Raw genomic sequence first — 21494 nt, forward strand, 5'->3', positions numbered from 1 at the left:
GAAAACCCTAGCCTAAATCATGGGAATTAACAAGCTAATTCCAATATTAATATGAAAGAGTAAAGAAGAAAGAAAAGCTAAGACAACTTAGAAGAATAAGGAAGAAATATTTGTTCTCCTAAATATCAATCATATTATCAAGCTAGAATAATTAGAGACATGGTGTTGACACAGGTATTGACGAACCATAAAACCTGGAAACAGATATGTATACAGATGGGAACTCAGCCCATGGCACAAGTATCATAATTAATCTATAGGGAAATAAAGACTATTTAATAAATAGTGCTGGTTAAAAGGCCGACTATATGGAAAAGGGTCAAACTACACTCTACCTCATGCCACACACACATACAAATCCTATTCGGATTAAAGTCCCAAAAATGAAAGGCAACCCTTTAAAGCACTCAGAATAAAAATGTATGAGAATATCATTATCACATTAGGGTAGAGACTAATTTCTAAACAAGGAGCACAAAGCGGAAATCATAGAAGAAAAGAAGAAATTAGACTACATTAAAATAAAAGCAAAAGAAAATTTTCACGCATTTAAGGATATCCATAAATGTGAAGAGACAGAAAGGCACATTATGAAGCATATGACACCAAGAAATCATATCTAAAATATAGAAAGAGTACCTAGTTATTTAGTCAGAATAGCTCCACAACCCAACAGAGAACTACCAGCAGGAATAAAGAGGTCAGGAACCCCAAATGATGGAAAAGGAATCATAAAAAAAAAAAAAGGCCCACCTTCATTAGGAATCAGGGAAATTCTTATTAAATCACCAAGAATCATTTCCAACACATCAGATTTCAGTGAATCCTGAAGATTTGGTGCCTTCAGTAAAGACACTTAAGAACTTTCCTTGAACAAACAGCTGAAATTGCCAACTGTCAATTAGGGAAACACCAATTAGGCCTTTTTCCAACCACCAACAAACAGGACTAAAAATCCTCCTATATCCTAGGCTGCGTTCTCATGCAATTTGAATGTTTCCCAAACTCTAAATGATCTCTCGAGCAAAGCCAAGTGATATTTCTTCCAAGCTGATGGAAATATTTCCTCACACAAGAGGGCAGCCATGCTTCCATCTCTTCATGTAATTGTGTGCATGCCAGTCTCACTGGCCCATCTGGGAAAGTTCTATACTGAGTAGAAAGGTGGGGGGCTTACTTGGAGCAGTCTTCACAAGCAATGTTCCCTGAGGTTTCCTTGATCGTGCGCTCAGAGACAAATGCTGGATATTCAGTATCACAAGGCTCCAGGGTCTGTTTCAATTTCTGGGCTGCAAGGATAAGGAAAAAAAAAAATTAAGATAAAGAACGCGAAGCACAGGCTTTATTGTGACTGGCAGTCCATAGTAACTCAGAGCGCAGTTCCGCTCCTGCAGCTCTGTGATTTTTCTAGGCACAGCATAATGCATTATTTTCTAATTAGTCGAGTGATTTCATCTGCCAAGCAACTCTATAAGCTATAATTCCTCAAGCAGTTGTGTTGGCTTGATCAGCTATCATTTATGCATCATAAGAATTCTACTTTCTGGGACAACATCAGTCCCCAGGTCTGTGACCTCAGACTTTCTTGAACTTAGCAACAAACACATATGTATATCTAAATAAATGTATAAAATATGTTACACCATATTATTTAGGGTGAGACAAAGGTCATGATACAATTGCATGGTTTTATTACAGAAACAAAATTGAAATATGGACTAGTAAAATACGTAATGTCTTTGAACCACAGCCATGAGCGTAATCCTACTATTATGAAGTTCCATGTCCAGTAATACAGCACTAAATAACCCTGGTACGTAAAAGAGTACATAGTAGGCACTTGGTAAAGGCTGTAGTTGATTAAATTATTTAAACAAGATAAGTCCAGTGAGAAAGTTCCAAAACCTAAGTCTCAACTTTTTTAACTTTCTAAGTTGGGGATAATATAGTTCTATCAGAGGTTGATGAAGAAGTGAGAAGGAAAAAAAAAAACAATATATGTTGAGTACTTGGTACAGTATCTGAAACCTAATGAGTGCTACGGGTCAGTAAATAATAATAATAGTAATAGTAAATAACAATAACAAAAACAATGCTAGCATTCTAATGAAGCCATTGTGACATTAATATGATGACGATGACAGATGTTATAGCATAGTGGTATAATGGTTAAGGGGGGAGACCCTGAAGTCGCAGAAATTCGGAGTACAAATCCCTGCTCCATTACTTCTAGATAATCCTCAGTATTCTCATATGTAAAGTGGAGATGCCAGTAGTACAAGTATGTTTACTGGAGGTGTATTCCTTAACATTTTCCAATACCCAGAGTGCTTATAGGTTCCCAACACCTGAACTCTGCACAATGTTTTTGGCTGATGTTTATATAAAATTAAAAAAAAACATATTTATAAATATACATATTATATATATTAGATCCATATATACAATTTACATTTATAGCTGCATAACTCAATAGGATTTTAACAAAATGATGTGTGGACAAAGTCTCCTGTCAAAATACAATTGGTTGGATATCAGAACCATGGGTAGATGCTTTGTAGAATGTCCATTTGGGAGGCTGTGGCACTAAGTGAGCCATCCATTACAGAGTTACTGAATGCAGAACAACTCTTTGGTAACAATTGGATAACCATTGAGTGATCAGGAAGCCATGCTCTAAGCATTTATATTCTAATGTAATTATTTTTTATAATGCAGGCTTTTCATTGAGCTTTAATTATTTTGAGTAAATTAATTCAGTGTTTGTGATTGAAGCATAATGCATTATAATTTTTCCTATTTAAAACAAAAGGAAGTAGACTTTTAATCAGCTTTTTTAAAAAATGCAGACCATTTTCAGGACCTGGTCACTGACATAAATAGGAGATACCCATGCTAACTCACAGGATCCTAAGGAATAAATGAATCAAAGCATTATAACTCTCAACAGAGTGACATGCATACACACTTTCACTCATATGCATGCACACGCACACACAAAATCTTCATGAAATTCTAGTTGTTACAGAGTGTTACCATCCACATGCCAGGAGTTAGGCTAATTGTGTAGTAGCTAAGAGCACGAACCCTGAGGGTTGTGTATTCTGCCTCTGCTGTATGATCTCAGATGAGCTTTTTTTCCCCCGTCTTTATTGAAATATAATAGACAATTAGTTGATTGTATTTATATTGTACAATTCAATGGGGTTTTTTGAAAATTATAGTTGGCATACAATAATATACCAGTTTCAGTTGTATAGCGTAATGATCAGAGATCCATATAACTTGCAAAGCGACCATCCCACTAAATCTAGTATTCCTCTCGCCCCTTACATATTTATTACATTATTAACCATCTTCCTCATGCTACACTCTACATCTCCATGTCTATTTTGCAACTATCTATTTGTACCTCTTAATCCCTTTGAATTTTTTGTCCCCCTCAAACCCCTCCCATCTAATATCCCTCAAAATATTCTCTGTATCTATGAGTTTATTTCTGCTTTTGTTTCTGTTGTTGTTGAATTTATTCTTTAGATTCCATATGTATGTGAAATCATGTGATATCTGTCTTTCTCTATCTAACTTCATTCAGCACAATATCCTCTAGGTCCATCAAGGCCACTCTTTTTCCATCCCCTTCCTTTTAGTCTGTTTTTTTTTTTAATCTGAGGTGAGTCTCTTGTAGGCAGCATATGTAGGGATCTTGTTTTCTTATTCAGCCACTAAATCTTTTGGTTGGAGCACTTAATTCTTTTCTATTTAAGGTGCTTGTTAGTAGGAATGTAGTTATTACCATTCTTTATTCCTGTTTTTGATATATGTTTTTTCTTCTCAAAGAAGTCCCTCAACATTTCCTGTAATACAGGCTTGGTATTGATGAATTCCTTTAAATTATTTTTGTCTGGAAAGTTCTTTATTTGTTCTTCAACTCTAAATGATAGCTTTGCTGGATAAAGTATTCTTGGTTGTAGATCCTGGGTTTTCATCTCGTCAAAAATTTTGTGCTAAGCCCTTCTGTCCTGTATAGCTATTTTTGAGAAATCAGTTTCCAGTCTTATGGGTGCTTCTGTGTAGGTAACTATCCAATTTTCTCTTACTGCTCTTAAGATTTTTTCTTTGTATTTAACCTTTGGCATTTTAATTATGATGTGTCTTGGTGTGGGCCTCTTTGGGTTCCTGGTGTTTGGGACTCTCTGAGCTCCCTATTGTTTCATGTCTATTTCCTTCACCAGGTTAGGGAAGTTTTCCATCATTCTTCAAATAGCTCTTCAACATCTTGTTTTTTTTCTCGGTACCCCTATGATACAGATATTTTTACCTTTAATAGTGTCTCATAGTCTCCTTAAATTATTATTATAGTCTTGGCTTCTTTTTTCTTGACATTCTGATTGAGTGTTCTTGGCTTTCTCATCATCTATATAAGTCATTTGATTCTCTATTCACTCTGTTTATTCCACTTAATATACTTCTCACCTCTGTGTTCTTCATTTCTGATTGGTTCCCTTTTATAATTTCCATTTCCATTTTTATGCTTTTTATCTCTTTGTTAAAGTTCTCACTGAACTCATCTACACTTCCTATAAGTTCATGGAGCATCTTTATAACCAATGTTTTGAACTTAGAATCTGTTAGATTGCTTGACTTCATTATTTTTGGATCTCTGTTCTGTTTTCTCACATAGTTTCTGCTTCTTTGTCTTCTCATTTTGGCTGCCTTTCTATGTCTGTTTCTATGTACTAAGCAAGCTCTTAAGTCTCCTGTGTCTTATTAGTGTGTCTTGTGTGGTTGGTGTCCAGTGGCACAATCCTGAAAGGGGTTCACCCGCAGGCCAAGTTTAGCCCCAGCCTGTGACCCTCCAAGGCCACCTGTTAAGATTCAGCAAACGATCCACAGGTGCTGTGCTTATAGTTGCCTCAAAAGTCCACACCAGAAACCGAGGCTAGTTGCCTCCAGTGTGAGCCTAGGTACTACTCGGTAAGTGACACCTGACTAAGCAAGGACACACTTGATTGTTGCTTGGCGGGGGGCGGGGCGGGGCTGCGAGTTGGGGTTGTTTCAGGGAATCCTCTGGGCAGAGCGACTTCCGTTATCCAGTTTGATGACATCTTCTCTATGGTGATGCTGAGTTTGCACACTGGGAGTGGGGAGGGTTCAACAGAGGAACAACGGAATCCACTGACATTTCTGTATAGAGCGAGTCTCCACTCGGCCTTCACTCCGGCAACTAGTTTCCCCCTGAAAGTCCCTGGTGCCTCCTGCACAGCCAAACCAGTGCTGGTACTCAGAGCAAGCAGGTCAGTCACTGTGAAAGTCCACTCGCGGACAGGGCCCCTTTAAGAGGCGTCTGCAGCTGCCAGCGCCACTGCCATAGCCTCTGTCCCACTCAGCTGCTAGGGACCGGGCAGCCTTGTGCCGTCGCCCTGTCCTACTTCCTGCTGTTGCAATGTGATTTCTTAGTTCTCTCTCTAGTTGTATGCCTTTTTCATCTAGATCCCAGGCAATTTGCCTTGCCGTTTGCTCCTTGTTTCCGTCACAACTTTAATTTGGTCGCCAGAGGGGTAAATAGAGCCTCTATCATCTATGCCTTTTTTTTTTTTCTGATCTCGATCTCAGATGAGTTTTTAATCTTTCTACACTGTAGTGTCCTCATCTGTACGTGGGAATAACAATATCAACCTCACACGGTTGTTTGAGGATCAAATGAATTAAAACAGAAAGTGGCTGGCACATTGCGAGTGTGGCCTAAGTGCCTATGCTTACTGCCACCGACCTCTACTGCCCATGTTATTTCATAGACTCTTCAGACTGTTGCCTTTTCAAGCTATTTCTTTTTGGTTAGAAAAAGCGAGCAGATGGCTGCTTTCCTGCATCCTGACTCCGCTAATGGTACAGCGCTGGCAGTTGTCATGCTCCCAAAGGGCTAGGTCCCAGACACAGTCGGTCCCCCTGTACCCTGCAGTGCTAGCTCATAGGAAGCATACATGCTTGTTGAATAAATGAATAATTCTCCTGAATGGTGTTTTTTAGGCAAACAAAATGGACAAAGGAAATGTGAGCATCTCAGCTCCTAATGGCAAATTGCCTGCCTTCAGGGGAAAGGCAAAGTGAGTTTAGGTGGCCCAAGCCATACATTAACAACATAGAGAGGGGATGGGGTAGGAATGTCATTCTCTTCCCAGCTATTTCCCAGTGCCTCTGGTTTTGTCAGGAGGACTTCTTTGTTTGATGCCAGGGGGTTTCTATCATTTTTGTTTCATTTTCTCTTCTCTTTTTAACCTGGGAAGTCAAACATAAACCTCAATGTATTTGGCTACAATTTGGTAAAACTTTTTATATTCACCGTCCTCATTTTTACAATTATTTTTTCTGTACAGCAAATGATACTGACTTTCAATTTGGGAAGCTCCCTTTTAGTATTTACATTATTTAAGTGTCAAAAAATGAGTCAGATTAAATGAAATAAAGATTAAATAAACAGCATAGATTATGAGTGGATATGGCACAAACAGACAGCATATAATAACTTAATGATAGTAACAGCTACATTTATTAAGAAATCACTATGTGCCAGATGATGTTCTGCTTTATATGGATTAATTTATTTAATGGTTAAACAAGACAAAAAAAAAGCAACTATGAGGTAGAAATGATTGTTACCTCTGTTTTACAGATTAGTGAATGGAGGCAAGGGCTGGAGAAATTGACCAAATTCATCCAGTGAGTATGTGGCAGAACTAAAATTTGAACTTGGGCTATCTGTCTCCAGCACATATATATATCTAACTGCTCTGTGAAATTTGGCCAATGAACGAAAGGAAGAAAGATCTTTAGGGCAGGCTGAGATAGGCAGCTCCCATGATTTAATAAGCCCGATAATTGCAACATCTCTAATTCTAAGGGTCTGGGCCCAGATACAATGGAATGAGTCCAACAAGTTCAATGGTGAGACTCATTTGGCTCTGATCTTTTCTGGAGATGAAATTTTTGTTCCTTGACAATTGCAGGTCACTCATATTGATGTGGTGATAAACCGCTGAGTCTATTTGCTATATGACTATAGATTGGCTGGAGGTTGCTTTATGTGCTTTTGTGAAACACAAATTCTCATATAAAATCAGGGCCACATTTAATCTAAATAACATGGTTTATTATGAAGCCCTTTCTTTGTCTGGAGTACTATGAAAAACGTCACATATATTTGCCAATCATTACTATTTATCTATGGAATTTCAAACCAATAACTAAGTCTTCCCGCAAGCTAATGAGTACTGTTTCAACTCCTAGGCATTTAAAATTCATTATCTTCCAAAGATGTAGGTACACAAGAATCATGGAGCTCAGCTAGGCTGATCCTTTCCTTTTCCAGAAGGGAAAGTTAGGTTTCAGAAAGCAGATATAGCCTGTCTTGAGCACCACAAGAGAGTGACTAATCACCATGACCATCATTTGCTTAAACAGCAAAACCACCACCACCACCCTCATAAACAATACTCACTGAGTGCCCACTACACACTGAACATCATGCTAGACTCTTTGCATAGATGAAATCCTCACCATCACACAGCAATCAAGGCCCTACTGCTATCATACTTTACATGTGAAGAAACTAAGATGCTTGCCCCAAGTCACACTGCTGTTAAGTGTTGAGGCCCAGGTACACAGCAGGGTGGTCACATCCAGAGCCTATACTCTTTTCCATTTCACTGCTCTCCTCTTACCCCAGTTACACTGGAGGTGCAAGCTGAAGCCGCCATGACTTATCACTCACTCACAATGAAACACCCACACAATTGAATATCTTTAATTTTCCCTTAGCAACAAATGTCCCTGATGAGAATAACTGACTTGGGTTCACAGTAATTATGTGCAGACAATTGGGAATGAATAGAGTTGCCGTTTGAAAAGCTTTCCTCTTCTTTTGTCTTTGTGAATGCACCCCCATTCATAACCGGGTGCCAGCAAGCTCCATTCTCTTTGTGCAACTTCGCCAAAATGATACCTTTGTGATAATCAAGCAGAAATGGGCTTCCACAGTCCCCTTCACTAAGGAAATGAAGCAGATAAACAGTGTAATTATAGATTCCATTTTTAGCTAAACAAAGATGTATGTCTCAGCTCAGAGTCTTTATCTGGTGAGGGAACAGTAAATGTAGAATAAAGAAACTTTGCAAGTTGATATAGTTATGGTGTCTGAAACTTTTCTCTCCTTACACTGAGTTCAAGGTTTACATTTACATTTAATGTATGTTCACTTTGGGAGCTCATATACATTTACATCTAACAAAGATATCCAGGTGAGAGCAGGCCCACAGATGAGTTTATTCACTCTCATTTGACTCAGTTTCTTCATCTCTAAAATGGAAAAAGTCATAATCATGCCCAGTAGAGGGCATTAGGCCTGAATGTGACAATTCATATGTGACAGCCTGTTTGACATGAGGGCTCAGAGAAGGCCAGCTGTCTAGCTGAGGTGGCAGGTCTCGGTGTAGGTCTGAACCCATTATCTGTCTGATTTAGGTGCCTCAGAAGGTTAAGTAACACATTCTGGCAGTCCCAACCTCTCAGGTACGTTGAAGGGATCTGAAGACAACCTAGTGCCAGCATTCTAGAAATGGGAAAACGCTACATGTAGGTACACCATGTATCAGTCATATAAATATTTGACCATGTCTTTCTGTAGTCTGTGGGGAAAAGGTCTCATAGTGTGGCAGTGGAGTGAGATGACTTGGATTTACCTATTAAACGATCTTTTTATACAGCTTCCTCAAACAGAAATGGAGAAGTAAAGTGCCGTATTATTCTCCTAAGCTAAAATTTTGTCCGCTGTTGGTCCTGATGGATAGAAAGTGGGGGAGAGGTGACATGAAATTTCAGCATGGGAACCTTGCTGAGTGTCTGTAACCATCAATGAGTGTGAAGAGTGTACCCTCTGTCCTTGTCCGTCGTCACCTACCCTATACTCCTGGGCCTACACTAGGGGTCCCCCACAGTGGCGCCACAGCAGGGCCCTCATATCCACGGGTTTGCATTTTGTGTTTTCAGTTACCCGTGGTCAACCATGGTCCAAAAATACAAAATAGAAAATTTCGGAATTAAACAATTAAGTTTTAAATTGCATGCCATTCTGAGTAGTATGAAGAAATCTCACATTGTTCATCTTCATCCCCCCTGAGACATGAATCATTCCTTTGTCTTGTGTATCCATGCTGGATACGCTACCTGCCTACTAGCCACTTAGTAGCCATTGTAGTTACCAGAGACACCACATTCACATCACATTTATTATAGTATATTGTAACAATTGTTGCATATTTATTATTAGTTATTGTTAATCTCTTAATGTGCCTAATTTATAAATTCAAATTTATCACAGGTACGTATGTATGTATAGGAAAAACATAGTGTATATAGGGTTTGGAACTATTCACAGTTTCAGGCATCTGTTAGGGGTCTTGAAACATATACTCTGCAGATAAGGAAGGACTATTCTATTGACATTTTGAGTCAGATAATTCTTTTTCAGCCACTTTGTGTTGTAAAATATTTAGTGGCTTCCCTGATCTCTACCCCCTTTCTCAGTTGTGACAACCAAAAATGTTCCCAGATGTTGTGATCACCCATGGGTGGCAAAATCACCCTAGGTGGAAAACAACTGGTTTAAATCATGATTATCATAGCTGGTATTCAACAGAGACTCAAAAACTAATTGTCAAATCCGAAGGACCAAAACAAGGGTGTGGGCAGATGCCTGTGGTGGCAGGTAATGGGGAAGGAAAAGCAGGCCCAGGTGAGAATGAGGGAAGTCAGAATGGGGATCGGCATGAAGAAAAAAGGCATCCTTCCTTCATCATCTTGTTCATCATCAAAGCCCCTCAGTCAGGGATGGGCAGGTATACCAGTGTGAAGAAGAATGCCAAAAACTAAACCACTGAAGATAACGAGCCTGCTGCCGTCACCATGGAGTACACTCCAACCAGCCAGCCTTAGCCAAAAGAAAACAAAAACAAAAAACTCGAAACAACCCACAACCACCCAAAACATGAGTACAACCTGCCAGGCGTGGAGTACTTGCTTTGTGCCATGTCCTGCACAGGGGCTTTGCACGCACTGTTTAATTCATCTCCCACAACCCTCTCATGTTATCTGTTGACCAACGAGGAACTCAAAGCCCTGAGAGACCAAACGATTTGCCCAGAACCTCATAGTTCAAGTGGCACAGGAAGGCTGCTTGACTCCAAAGCCACAGCACTTAATCTCTAGGTGGTGAAACTGCCATTCTAGCCTCTCTGAGCACAAAGTCTGATTCCGCAGGAGGGGTGATTTGTCCCCAGGAACCGGTGCTACAGAGAGAACAGCCACTTAACCAACTGGTAATCCATTTTCTTAACCTCTATTAATCTTTCTACTTCCTTTTCTCTTTTTAAATCTCATTTACCATTTTTAAACCCCTAATAATAAAATTGTGGAAAAAGCTAATCAAATAAGAAAAGCAAATAAAAAAAAGATATAACAAGCACACACTTAGTAGGTTCCTTGTCACCTCTCTTTTTCAAATCATATGCACTTTTAAACAAAAGCAGGTTCATGCCATGGGTAAATTTTTCTTTGGGGGACCTGATAGCCCTATCTTCTTATTGACTCCCCATTGGCTATACTGTTGCTGATCCTTCTTGCCTCATATACTCCTCCTCCATCATTGAATGCTTTTTTGGAGTAGATACAGTTTTGTATATATTTTTTATTATATTACTTAATTTCATGAGCATTCCCGGTTTTGATAAAAAGTTTTCAGAAACAGAATCTTTAAAAAAATTTTCTGTCCCTCTCTGTGAATGGGCTGTAATTTATTTTAAAACATCCTCATTGTTCGTCATTTACCAGTATTTGCAATCTTAAATTCCCCGGTGATGATCACCCTGTCATAGAACCCTTTGCTCCCATCTCAGTTTATTTCCTTAGGCTATATTTCTAGAAGTGGGATTATGGGCACCCACTGTCATTCAAAGGTGGTACCAACCTAGTGGGAAGGGGCAAGAATACCTGGAGGGTCACCAGGATAGTGTGCATGTGGATGAAAGTAGAGCATCTGAGTCTGGTCCACTGGGCTGTCAGCTTCCCAGGACAGAGTCAACCTTCAACACACTTAGATCACGTTCTCCGTTATCAGTGGCTGCTGCATGCAGGCGTATGCATGCATGGAACTCTCTGCATTTGTTGCTCTGTCTCATAGTCTAACTAACAAGAAATTAGTGAGTTCCTGAATTTAGGCAAAATAGGTCTATTTGTAAGACACCAAGCTATGATGGCAGCGACTATAATGGTCATACCTGACAAAAGAAAGATGTGTTAGTAAACAGAGATTGACACCCACGAGGCATTAAGTCAAGTTAGGTGCTTATGGATAAAAATGGTTAATACACAGCTCCTACTATCGAGAAATTCTAACTTAGTGTGAAACAAACAACTGAGGCAATAGTGGTGTGGAAGAGATGAGAAATATGTGAGCTGACTGAGACAGAAGCAAGAAGAAAATGATGCTAATTCTTCCTGGGAAAATCGAGGGAATTCTCAGGGACTGAGATCTTCGAAGAAGGGAGAGGGAATGTCAGACAAATATATCCAGCACGTGGGGGAATGCTGCTACATTACTAATCTACCTCTTTTTAAATAACGTATAATTAAAAATATAATAATAATAATTTTTGTAGTGATCTGCTCATATCTGGCATCTCAGATAAAAAAAAAAAAAAGTCAACATGAATAAATGCACAAAGGAAAGGAAGGGCAGAATGTATGTGAGAAAAAAGAGTGGCTGAACGGGCAGGGAGATGCCTGAGAGACAACTCTCATTAAAAAGCACTGGTTGTGTAGGCCATGGAGACTCAACTATTTACTCATCACTGTTGCGGTCAACACTATCACCACCATTATCATGAATTAATTATAGCTACCATTTTTTGAAAACTTCCAGTCTCTGTGCTCAGCACATAACATGATCTATCTCATCATTACATACACATGTGCACATGCACACACACAAGTGATGAGATAAATATTATTTATTATTTTCCTATTTTGCTTACTGTGGGAAAACTGTGCCTTGCCCAGATCAGCTAACTTGCCAGAGGCTAATCTTGGAGGAAGGACTCAAATCCATACTGATCTAACGCTGCAACTCATGACTCTGAGAGTTTCTACTAATTATTGCTCAAATTATTAAGGTTTTTAGGCAGAAAAAGTAATATTACAAGGTTTATATTTTATGAGGGTGATTATTAAAAAAAAAAAAAGAGTAACTATCTCTTCATTCAGCCTGAAAAAGGCAATGTGTTTGTCTCCTTTAACACCTACAGCACTTGGTCTTCCTAGGTGGTCTCCCACCCAAGTACTAACCAGGCCCAACCCTGCTTAGCTTCAGAGATCAGACAAGATCCGACACATTCTCCTTTAGATTTTCACTTTGCTCACAAGTTTTTTTGAAGGCTTCACCTGTGTAATGTATAACCTCAAAGTCTTAGTTTAGGAAACAGGTCAAAGTGTATATTCAACATGGGCTGAATGAAGCTCTGGGAATTTTTGTCTGACTGGGTGGTGCTGCACTTAGCACAAAGGATGCCTTTTGCTGACTGAGCTGAAAAATCATCACTTCGTCCTGGGTAGTTTTACGCAAGCACATCCCTGATGAAAAGTAGCCAGTGAACCCAGGGCTTATCACTCTGAGCTAGGAAATAGAAACCAGTTGCTGCTTACCTTTAGCTGTCATATCTGAGTGCCACCAGCTGCAGAGGTTAAATTCCACCAGGAACCTAAATGGGTGATGGAAAGCCCAATGTTACCTGGTTATCCGCACTCTGAATAGAACAGTGATGTCCTATTATTAGGCGATGCTCACCCCATTTAAAAGAATAACATCACAATTTGGAGATATCAGCATTGTTAGTTCAGTTACCAGTGAATTTTTACTGGGCTTTATCTTATTTGCGATAGGTTATTTTATCACCAATGCCAGCCAAGCCATGAAATCAGGTTCATCTAGACTCAAGGACCCTGCTGAGAAATATCCTGCTTTCTAGGCAGAAATAGTTTCTAGTTGTCGTCTGAACCCATAGTAAAAATTTAACTTCTACAGGGCTTCCTCTGCCTTGGTTCAGAAATACAAATAGAAGATTCTCTACTAGATTATGATCTGCAGTAAAAAATGGTGTTTTCAAAATTTATACTGTAATGCAAACTCTTTAGCCATGTGCGCGACTGTGTGTGTATGTCTGTGTGTGTGAGTAGGGGCAGATGGGACAAACCTCTTTATGAAAGTATACCACAATGCAAATTTTAAAAAATTAAAATTTTCCTGTTGTTCATGAAGAATGCAAAAGTAATATAAATCATCCTCCAAATTAATGAGACAGACCAAAACACGGCCATTCACCCTCAATCAAAATCCCACTATTATCCATTACTGTATTTTGTCTCATATATATACAGAATTTACTCCCCACTTGAATTTATAACTGTGTTAAATTAATATGTTACATTAATATAATAGAGAAGAAAATGTCTATTAATCAATGTCTGTTTATCAAATGATTTCTCCCTTAAATCCAAAGAACTAGAAACTTAATGGGGAAGATAAGAATAAGTGTTTGGTGTAGCTAGAATGATCTGTTCCCAAGTCCGTCCCAAGTCCTCTCCTTTGTGTGACACAGTGTTTCTGTGATGTGTCTAATATCTCGCCTGGAAGTCAAGCCTTTCGTCTTTGTGCCATTTCAAGTCTGACCCAAGTCACAGATGCATTCTGCACCCTCTGAACAGGACCAAAAATTGACAGTGCAAACAATTAAATCACACCTTGAAAAGCCCCCAGTCCTTGGCCCATAACTACACAGGCCTCATTCCTATACATGGCAAGACATTCGAAGTAGCACAGTGGACAGCCCTGGCAATTTGTTCTTCTGACCACAGCCCACCCAAGCAGCATTAAAAACAGCCAGACATCTATGTTAAATTTAACAGTAACCACAATAAATAAATTTGGTTTGTGTATTGCAAGCTGTTAGTCTGCTAAACAATTACATAAGGGCATAAGCAGTGACCATGAATAACTTAATAAAAGATAATTTTTTCGTCTCAACATTCAATATTTTTGAGATTTTTAATGAGGTTATTTAGAGTATTATGAATCAGTTATTGAAAACATGAAGCAGAGACTCTCAATTCACTTAATAATACAAAAGAAAAGAGTAATAGTTTTTTAAAAATGGAACAATTGTACTTACAAGACAAATTCTGTCATTATCCATTTTACTGCAGCAAGGAAGGCATTATAAGGCTGAACAGGAGAATTCAGTTCATTAAAAAAAAATGTATCACACACAAAATTTTTAGTTTAACTTAAGGCTTTACATAAAGACAATGTTATTCTTTTAGAGAGATTGATATCATGTTAAAAAAGTGAAGCTCTAACTAAAAGAAGAAAATGGTTGGATACTGTATCCCAAAACTAACATTTTAAAACTTTGAACTCCCCTGTAGTAAGATGTGATTTACAAGTAAAACAAACATGATCTAATACAGGGGTTATCTCTGGGAGGAAAAAGGAAGTTCAGCAAAGGATGCTTAAACCTTTACCCTCTAGGGGCTAATATTTCACAGCTTAATGCTGAGGGGCTGGAATCTTATAACTAATTTCAAATGGTAATTTACAGGGCTGCCTCTCAGAAAGGTGATTCTCTGTTCTCCATCACTGTATGTCATTCATTGAAATAAGCAAAAATTACACATACTTGATTTTAATGTTGCCCATGAATTATGTATGATTGAGCTGCCTTTTCTCACACTTACATATTTGGACTTGAAAAAAAATGATAACCATATAAACATGTGATTTTATCCTTACAGAAAATCCCCTTCACTCTATAAAAGAAGGCATTGACAGCTTGATCTTTCTTTATTTCAGAATATTTTAATTAAAAAAAGCAGTTGGATTGTTTACTCTGTGATATTTCCTATGTGGATAATTCAATTTCCTGATTCTGGAAAATACCAAGACTCCCCCTCAGTTAGTTCTTTGTACCTAGGTATGCCAGATATGTGAGTGTGGCGGGCAGATTTGAGAGACAGGCAATGACACTGGCAAAACCCAGGCTCCAGATGGCAGGTCCAGAAAAATCTCAGAACCTTTCGTGATTCCATTTAGGTATCAGAGAATTGAAATGCCGACTCTTGGTTTCTTAAGTGATGGCTGCTTAATCCTACCTTCTGAGCATTTTGATGGTAAAGACTAGTGCTAGGAATAGGGGAATTATCCAGTTTTAAATAAAACAAGAACCAATTTTTATACCCGTAACCATTCTTTAAACTTCCCTATTTCAAGCCAGTAGGTAAAAAGAACAACAACAAAACTCTACAGGGGTTACTAGCAGCCCACTCAGATTTCAGAAGCATCTCTTGCTCTGATTTGACTGAGTGTATCACCATAATTTCCTGAATTGCAGGGCCCTCAGGATTAGGGTCAGATAAGGATGTGAACTATTAACTATTTGCTAAAACCAAATGCAATCTTGTAGTGCTGTGGGTTTTGCCATTACGATTCCTGATCCTTAGGGCTTGAAAAATAATCATCTTTCTTTCAAAATGACCCAGGCGGTCAGACCATGGGACAGTTCTGTGTCTCTATCTGCTGGGATGGGTAGTGACATTTCAGTGGTCCTTGGTAGTGTGAGTCTGAGGGAGGACAGGATGAATAAGGAGATTAAGAAGGTTCTGAAAGGGGAGAGGGGCAGACACTGGGGCCGCTCTCCCAGAGGCCAGGGGAAAAGGCACTCAAGCATTTCCAGCCAGACACTGGCTGAATGTACAGATAAACAAAGGGATTATGTAAATACAGGATTAACAAATTTAAATACACATTATTATTCAGAAGGGTAAAGCCATTGAGCTTTTAAGCCTAATGATGAAAACATACTTTGGGAACATTTTAAGTCTGGAAATACTCATGCTAAGGTTAGGAAAGTTGAGTTTGGAAAGACAGGTTGATTCTCACTAAAAAGCAGTATTTTTTAAAAAATGTCAAATTCTTAGTTCCTAGTTGCCTCTCAGAGATTTTCTAGCTCTGAATCATTTCTTATTCTCTTAGTGTAGAACTGTGTTAAATACTTGTTTTTTAAATAATCCCCTTGGCAAGATCCTGTATCTGCAAATGAGAAGGTGTGCATATTTTAATACCATAATAACCCTTAAATTTTGTTTCAAACCAAATTTTAGGATAACTTTTTGGAATTTATAAAATAATAACACATAAGGGTTATATTCATACATATATGCCAGACTATACCAAAGTATCTATATCTGGGATTTTTTTTTTTTTTGGTATGTGTGTTTTCAAATCTTTGGTGGTCAAACTTACATTGCTTGCACATTGTAAATTATATTTTTAAGCTGAGAGTAAATTATAGCAGTTACTGGCATTCAGAAAGTCATTTTCTAATGCTATTAAATTGATTGATCCTCAACTCTGACATCACCCATGGAAGCAGCTTCAGGGAAAATGCTGTTGAAACAAAGCAGCAGTGTGATTAGGATGGAGAACCTATGATCGAAACATGAATTTGCTCATAGGCTAACAGCTCTATTACAAACCGAAAGAATGATTTCTGTTGAACCAAACCAAATTCTCTTTTATATAAAGAATAAGAGAATCCACAAAGCTCCCCTTTTCTAGCCATCAAAAGGGGGCTGCTGCATTAATCCATTTGAGACTTTAGATCTGTTTGCCATTCATATGATCACTAAATTTGGGTTTAAACAGAAGTGATTTTTCTTAACCAGTAAAATCAAGAAATACTTTCAAACATCCAGGTTTTTGAAAAAGATGACCGGACTGCCCTAAAGAAAACACGCTTACACACAGGGACAGAAACATACAGCTGTTTTCTGGGCGAATGCGCTGTACTTACATCCAGTAGACCATGGGCACCATCGCTGCTCTCCTTGTTGGCCCTGCACATGGCTTGATAGTCATAAAGGGTAATTCTACAGGAAAGAATGGAAAGGAGCTTCACTAAATCAGGAAACGCAGAAACCAAAGGATGCTGGGGACCAGCAAGGTCAGTAGTTACTGATATTACTATTGAGTGCAGCGGTGACTTATAAATACAGACCTAACAAGAATGATAAACTAGTAAAAGGGTCCAGTAAAGTTTTGCCACTCCAAAATGTGCCTTTTGGGATATTGATATTAAGTTGGTTGTTAAGAAACAAAATGCTCATTAGGAACATTTGACTCCTCCCCCTTCCTGCCTGAAGAAATTCAGATAAAAAGGCCTGTTTTAGGAAGGGTATTTTAGCATATCCACCATAGACTATTTGAGTTAGGTATGATAAACAGGAAGGATCCATGCAAAAATTTGTTCTGCAGGGGTGATCCTCTGTCTCATTGTCTCTGGGCTGCCCAGCAGGAATTTGTTTGTAAAGTGTTCCTTCTTTCTTGTCTACCTGTGAATTACCCACTTCCCCTTTAAAATTCCAGACCCTTGCCCCTTCTTGTGTGTCCAGAATGACATATAAACTTCAATTGCCCAATGTATCACATTCTTAGAGACCTCTGAATTTACATATAAACTTTGGTTATTTTCTCCTGTTAACCTGTCTCTGTCAGTTTGGTTATAAGCCAAGTTAGTAGAATTTAGAAGGTGAGAGGAAAGTTCTATTTTTTTTCAGCCCCCACACCAGGAATGTAGTAAAGTCCAGGACTGGAGACACAATCATGTTACATTTGTGTAACTGCAGAACAAACTCAAAATGGTCCTATTCTGTTTAACGAGATACCGAGTTGTTTTTCAGAGACAGCACATCAAAACCTCAAGTTATGCAGCTGAAGCATGTGCAGAGGAGAGAACTTTGACCTCCAGCTGCACCTGGAACCAAAGTCTCCACGCCCCAACCCGCCACCCCACCAAACCAAAGGACTGGGACATAACTGGAAGTTGAACACTGGAACCCTTTCAGAAGCAGAGGGTCTGTTGCCAGAAGATCCTGTGTTGACGCTCCTTACTAAAAATGACCACGCTCCCAGGCCTCCAATTAAAACTTGCCCTGCCAGTGCTTCTGCATACCAGTTCTCCCTGTACCTTTAGAAATCATCCCTGAATCCTGGATCGGAGAGTTTGGGATTCTGAGCATTAGCTTCCCATTCTCCTGGGTGGCGCCATTCATAATAAAATAGCCAATCTTTCTCCACTCCAGTTCTCGGTGTTTAGCATTTGGCTCTCAGTGTTTAGCGTCAGGTAGACAGAGTCCCTCTAGTCTGCACCACTTGGAACTTGAAGAATGAAGGAAATAAAGGTATCGTGGTGGAAAGAGAAGAAGGAGAAAATCCTTAGAATGATGAAACAGTCATTTTGGGTTGACAAGGATGATCTGCATGGACCAGGATACTCCAAAGGGAATATGCTGTTCCAAACTGGATTCTGGGCCCTGGATGGAATCTACCTTGGCCATGGCTCCAAGGTCAAGGAAAGCTGGGGAAGGCCACTTTGGACTAAGGAATGGAAGGATCCTCTCTCTCTCTCAAGCACTAGGAGACATGCTTGGACCAAGATAAGCCCAGCACTTTGATGATTTGTTGGAAACCAGTTGGCTCATTGGTTCTAATTCTCATGCCCCACTCCAGAACCATAATAATGAGTGTACTTTTACTTTCTAAACCTGCAGTTTATGAAACAAGAAAATGGACATTTTCCCCCCTCCTTAATGAAAGAAGTGTAGCTTTTGTCCCAATTATGAGCCTTACTCAGTTGCAAAAATGTCCTACTTTAAAATTGTTCCAGATATTCTAATTACTCATCGACAATTTTACAAAGTAAAAGAGAATGACAGTTTCTGGTAGCAAGTTAACAGCTTTTAGATGGAGCAAACACCTTATCCCAAAGGAGACACGCATTCCATCCTTCCTCTCAGCTCCCCTTCCCACTATTCCAGGCATCCCAGAGGAGAGACACTTAGAGTCCAGCCTGAGTTGCATAACAGTTGCCAGATGACATGTTAACACTACAATACTACATGAACGCCTACGTGACTGGAAGGAATTTTCCCCGCAGGAATTCCTTTCTAGAATAATACAACGCTTAATGTGGAGCATACTTAATGCTGTGCTGGGAATGAACAACCAGCCAAGTATCTGGCTTGGGGAAGTCCCCAAACAAACTTCTCACAGAAATCACTGACACAGCCCTGACAGTAACCCAGCCACAGAATCAACGGCAGACCACAATGGACAACTCTAATCGGTCCCTGACCGACCCACTGTGCCACGGTCTACAGACTCATCCAGGGGATTTCTACAGAGGACCCAGGAAGGGCTTTCGAGGATTTGACAAGAATTATGGTAGGCGTCATCCTTTTCACACTGCCTCACTCTGTCTCTGCAGCTGACACGTGGGCCAGAGCTGGGTGAGAGGCGGCATGGGTTGAGTTTCCGATTGCAGATGTGGATACAGTTTGGCCTTGGTTTTTAAGGTTTGGTTCTGCCATTAATCTAGGGCTAAATCTCGAGCAGGTTTTCTGAGGCTTCATTTTCTCACCTATAAAATGACTCACAGAGATATTCTGAGATTTAAATGGCCAGGCTTATGAAAGTCTATAGTGTGCTGGGCCTGGTATAATCCTTATGACAGAAACCCTAATTTTGTTCTTTCTTAGAGTCTCGGTTGTTAAAACTACACTGTTCCCAAAGGCCTAAGTGACACATGGCAGTGTGACCTACTGGTTAAAATGCCAGCTTTGAAGTCAGTGACACCTGAGTGTACACCCTAATTCATCTACTTATTAAAATGATTTTTTTACCTTCTTTGTGCCTCAGTTTCCTCATTTGTAAAATGGTGAGAATAACGACTACTTTATAGGGTGGATGTGATGATTAACTGAGGTTACATATGTGTCGCATTTGGCACAATGCATAATACAGAAGAAACACTCAACAGAAGGAAAAGTTGTGGCTACCGTTATAATTTATTAGTTTGGTTTTCGTTGCCATTATTAATTAATTGGGGTGGTGTTTAAGACAATGAAAACTGACTCAGGCCTTACCCAGCTGGTTGAAAGATGGACAGGACTTCTGGTTTTCCTAGCTCATTGGCACATATGATATACTGTAAAATTCACACATTACTACAGTACAAGGAATCTTCAGAAGCTGTACCGGGGCTATCAAAAGATGATGCAGGAATTTCTATTCATGGGTTTCTTAGCTGAGGACCATGATAACAATAGCTGATGTCTGATGAACTCTGTTCAGCAACCATAAGCAAGGTACTCTTCTAAACATGTCCCTACGAGATAGATTCTAATTATCCCCATTTTACAGAGAGGCAGAGAAGAGGCAAATCAAGTCTCAGCCAGCCTAAATAATGTGCTTAATTTCACATACCTAACAAGTGGCAGAACCAGAATTAGAAAGGGGCCAAGCTACACACACCCCAATCTGCCTTCTGCTCAGTAGCAGGTTCTGACACATTCTTAGATATGCATAGAATCCAGCCCTATGTCTCATCCCAGAGTCTTACTGGACAGAAAGTGCTGTCCAATATAAAGTCTCAGAACTATTGTTCAGAACCAACTTTCAACCCAAGCAAATGGGGGGCAGGGGTTACAAAACCAGTCTTCCCCATCTTCTCCACACTTAGCTTTAACTAGATATTGCGGAAAGAGAGACTTCCAGATTATTACTCTTTCTGAAGTGATTTTGTTACTGTTTTAAATAACTCCATTTTGTGGCTACCTGTATCCTGCCTGGCTGATTATAGTTAAAGAACATGATAATTGCCTGCTTTCGTTCACCTCTGAAATAAGCCCTGAGCATTGTGCCCAACCCAAGATTGGTGCTGCGCTGCTGCCCTCAGCAGGGGGAGTTTATTCCTGTATAGATAACATCCCTGAACCCCCGTGACATCACCACCAGAGCTTGTGCTCAGCATCTCTGTGCTCCCCCGGCAGTTCTCTTTGACACTTTGAGAGAAGGCGGATATGGGCTCTGAAGGAGAAACTCAAAGCAATGCCAACAAAACCTGGGGAACCTGACGTGCTACTGTACCAGAGAGAGACTTAGGTGATAGGGCCATGACATTAGGACTTATTTAAAGCCATTTTACTGATTCTGCTCTTTTCCCACTTGACAAAAATCACAACCAATAACAATATTTCTTCTAAAAATTAGAAGGTCGAATTTCAAAGGCATGAGTTCAGCTACTTTAGGCTTGTTAGTTACTGGGAACCAGTATTTATTAAACACCTACTATGTGCCCATGAGGCCAGGTACTGTATTTACCCATAATGACTCAGCGAATTAGCTCACTTTGTCTAAATAGTTTGTCTAAAAAACAAACTTGACACAGCTTACTGTTTGCAAATACAGCCCTAAAAGCAGGTCAGGGAGCCATTTGACATAGAGACCTGCTGTGGGACATATTTAAGTCATTTTAAATCTAAAATTATGAGAA

General features: G+C 39.4%; 1 protein-coding gene across 4 annotated transcripts in view; it reads right to left on the reverse strand.

Moving 5' to 3' along the window:
• CACNA2D3 (calcium voltage-gated channel auxiliary subunit alpha2delta 3) overlaps positions 1 to 21494 on the reverse strand; it is a 790850-nt gene that overhangs the window by 40739 nt on the left and 728617 nt on the right. For all 4 annotated transcript variants that reach the window (XM_036219353.1, XM_036219351.1, XM_016156350.2 and 1 more), the window contains 4 exons: positions 16956 to 17031; positions 14277 to 14329; positions 12754 to 12809; positions 1178 to 1289 (listed from right to left, as the gene is read on the reverse strand). In XM_036219353.1, the coding sequence (XP_036075246.1) occupies positions 1178 to 1289; positions 12754 to 12809; positions 14277 to 14329; positions 16956 to 17031 (297 nt within the window). The remainder of the gene's footprint in view (positions 1 to 1177; positions 1290 to 12753; positions 12810 to 14276; positions 14330 to 16955; positions 17032 to 21494) is intronic.

Source organism: Rousettus aegyptiacus, unplaced genomic scaffold, assembly GCF_014176215.1.
Source record: "Rousettus aegyptiacus isolate mRouAeg1 unplaced genomic scaffold, mRouAeg1.p scaffold_m13_p_4, whole genome shotgun sequence".
Taxonomy (NCBI): domain Eukaryota; kingdom Metazoa; phylum Chordata; class Mammalia; order Chiroptera; family Pteropodidae; genus Rousettus; species Rousettus aegyptiacus.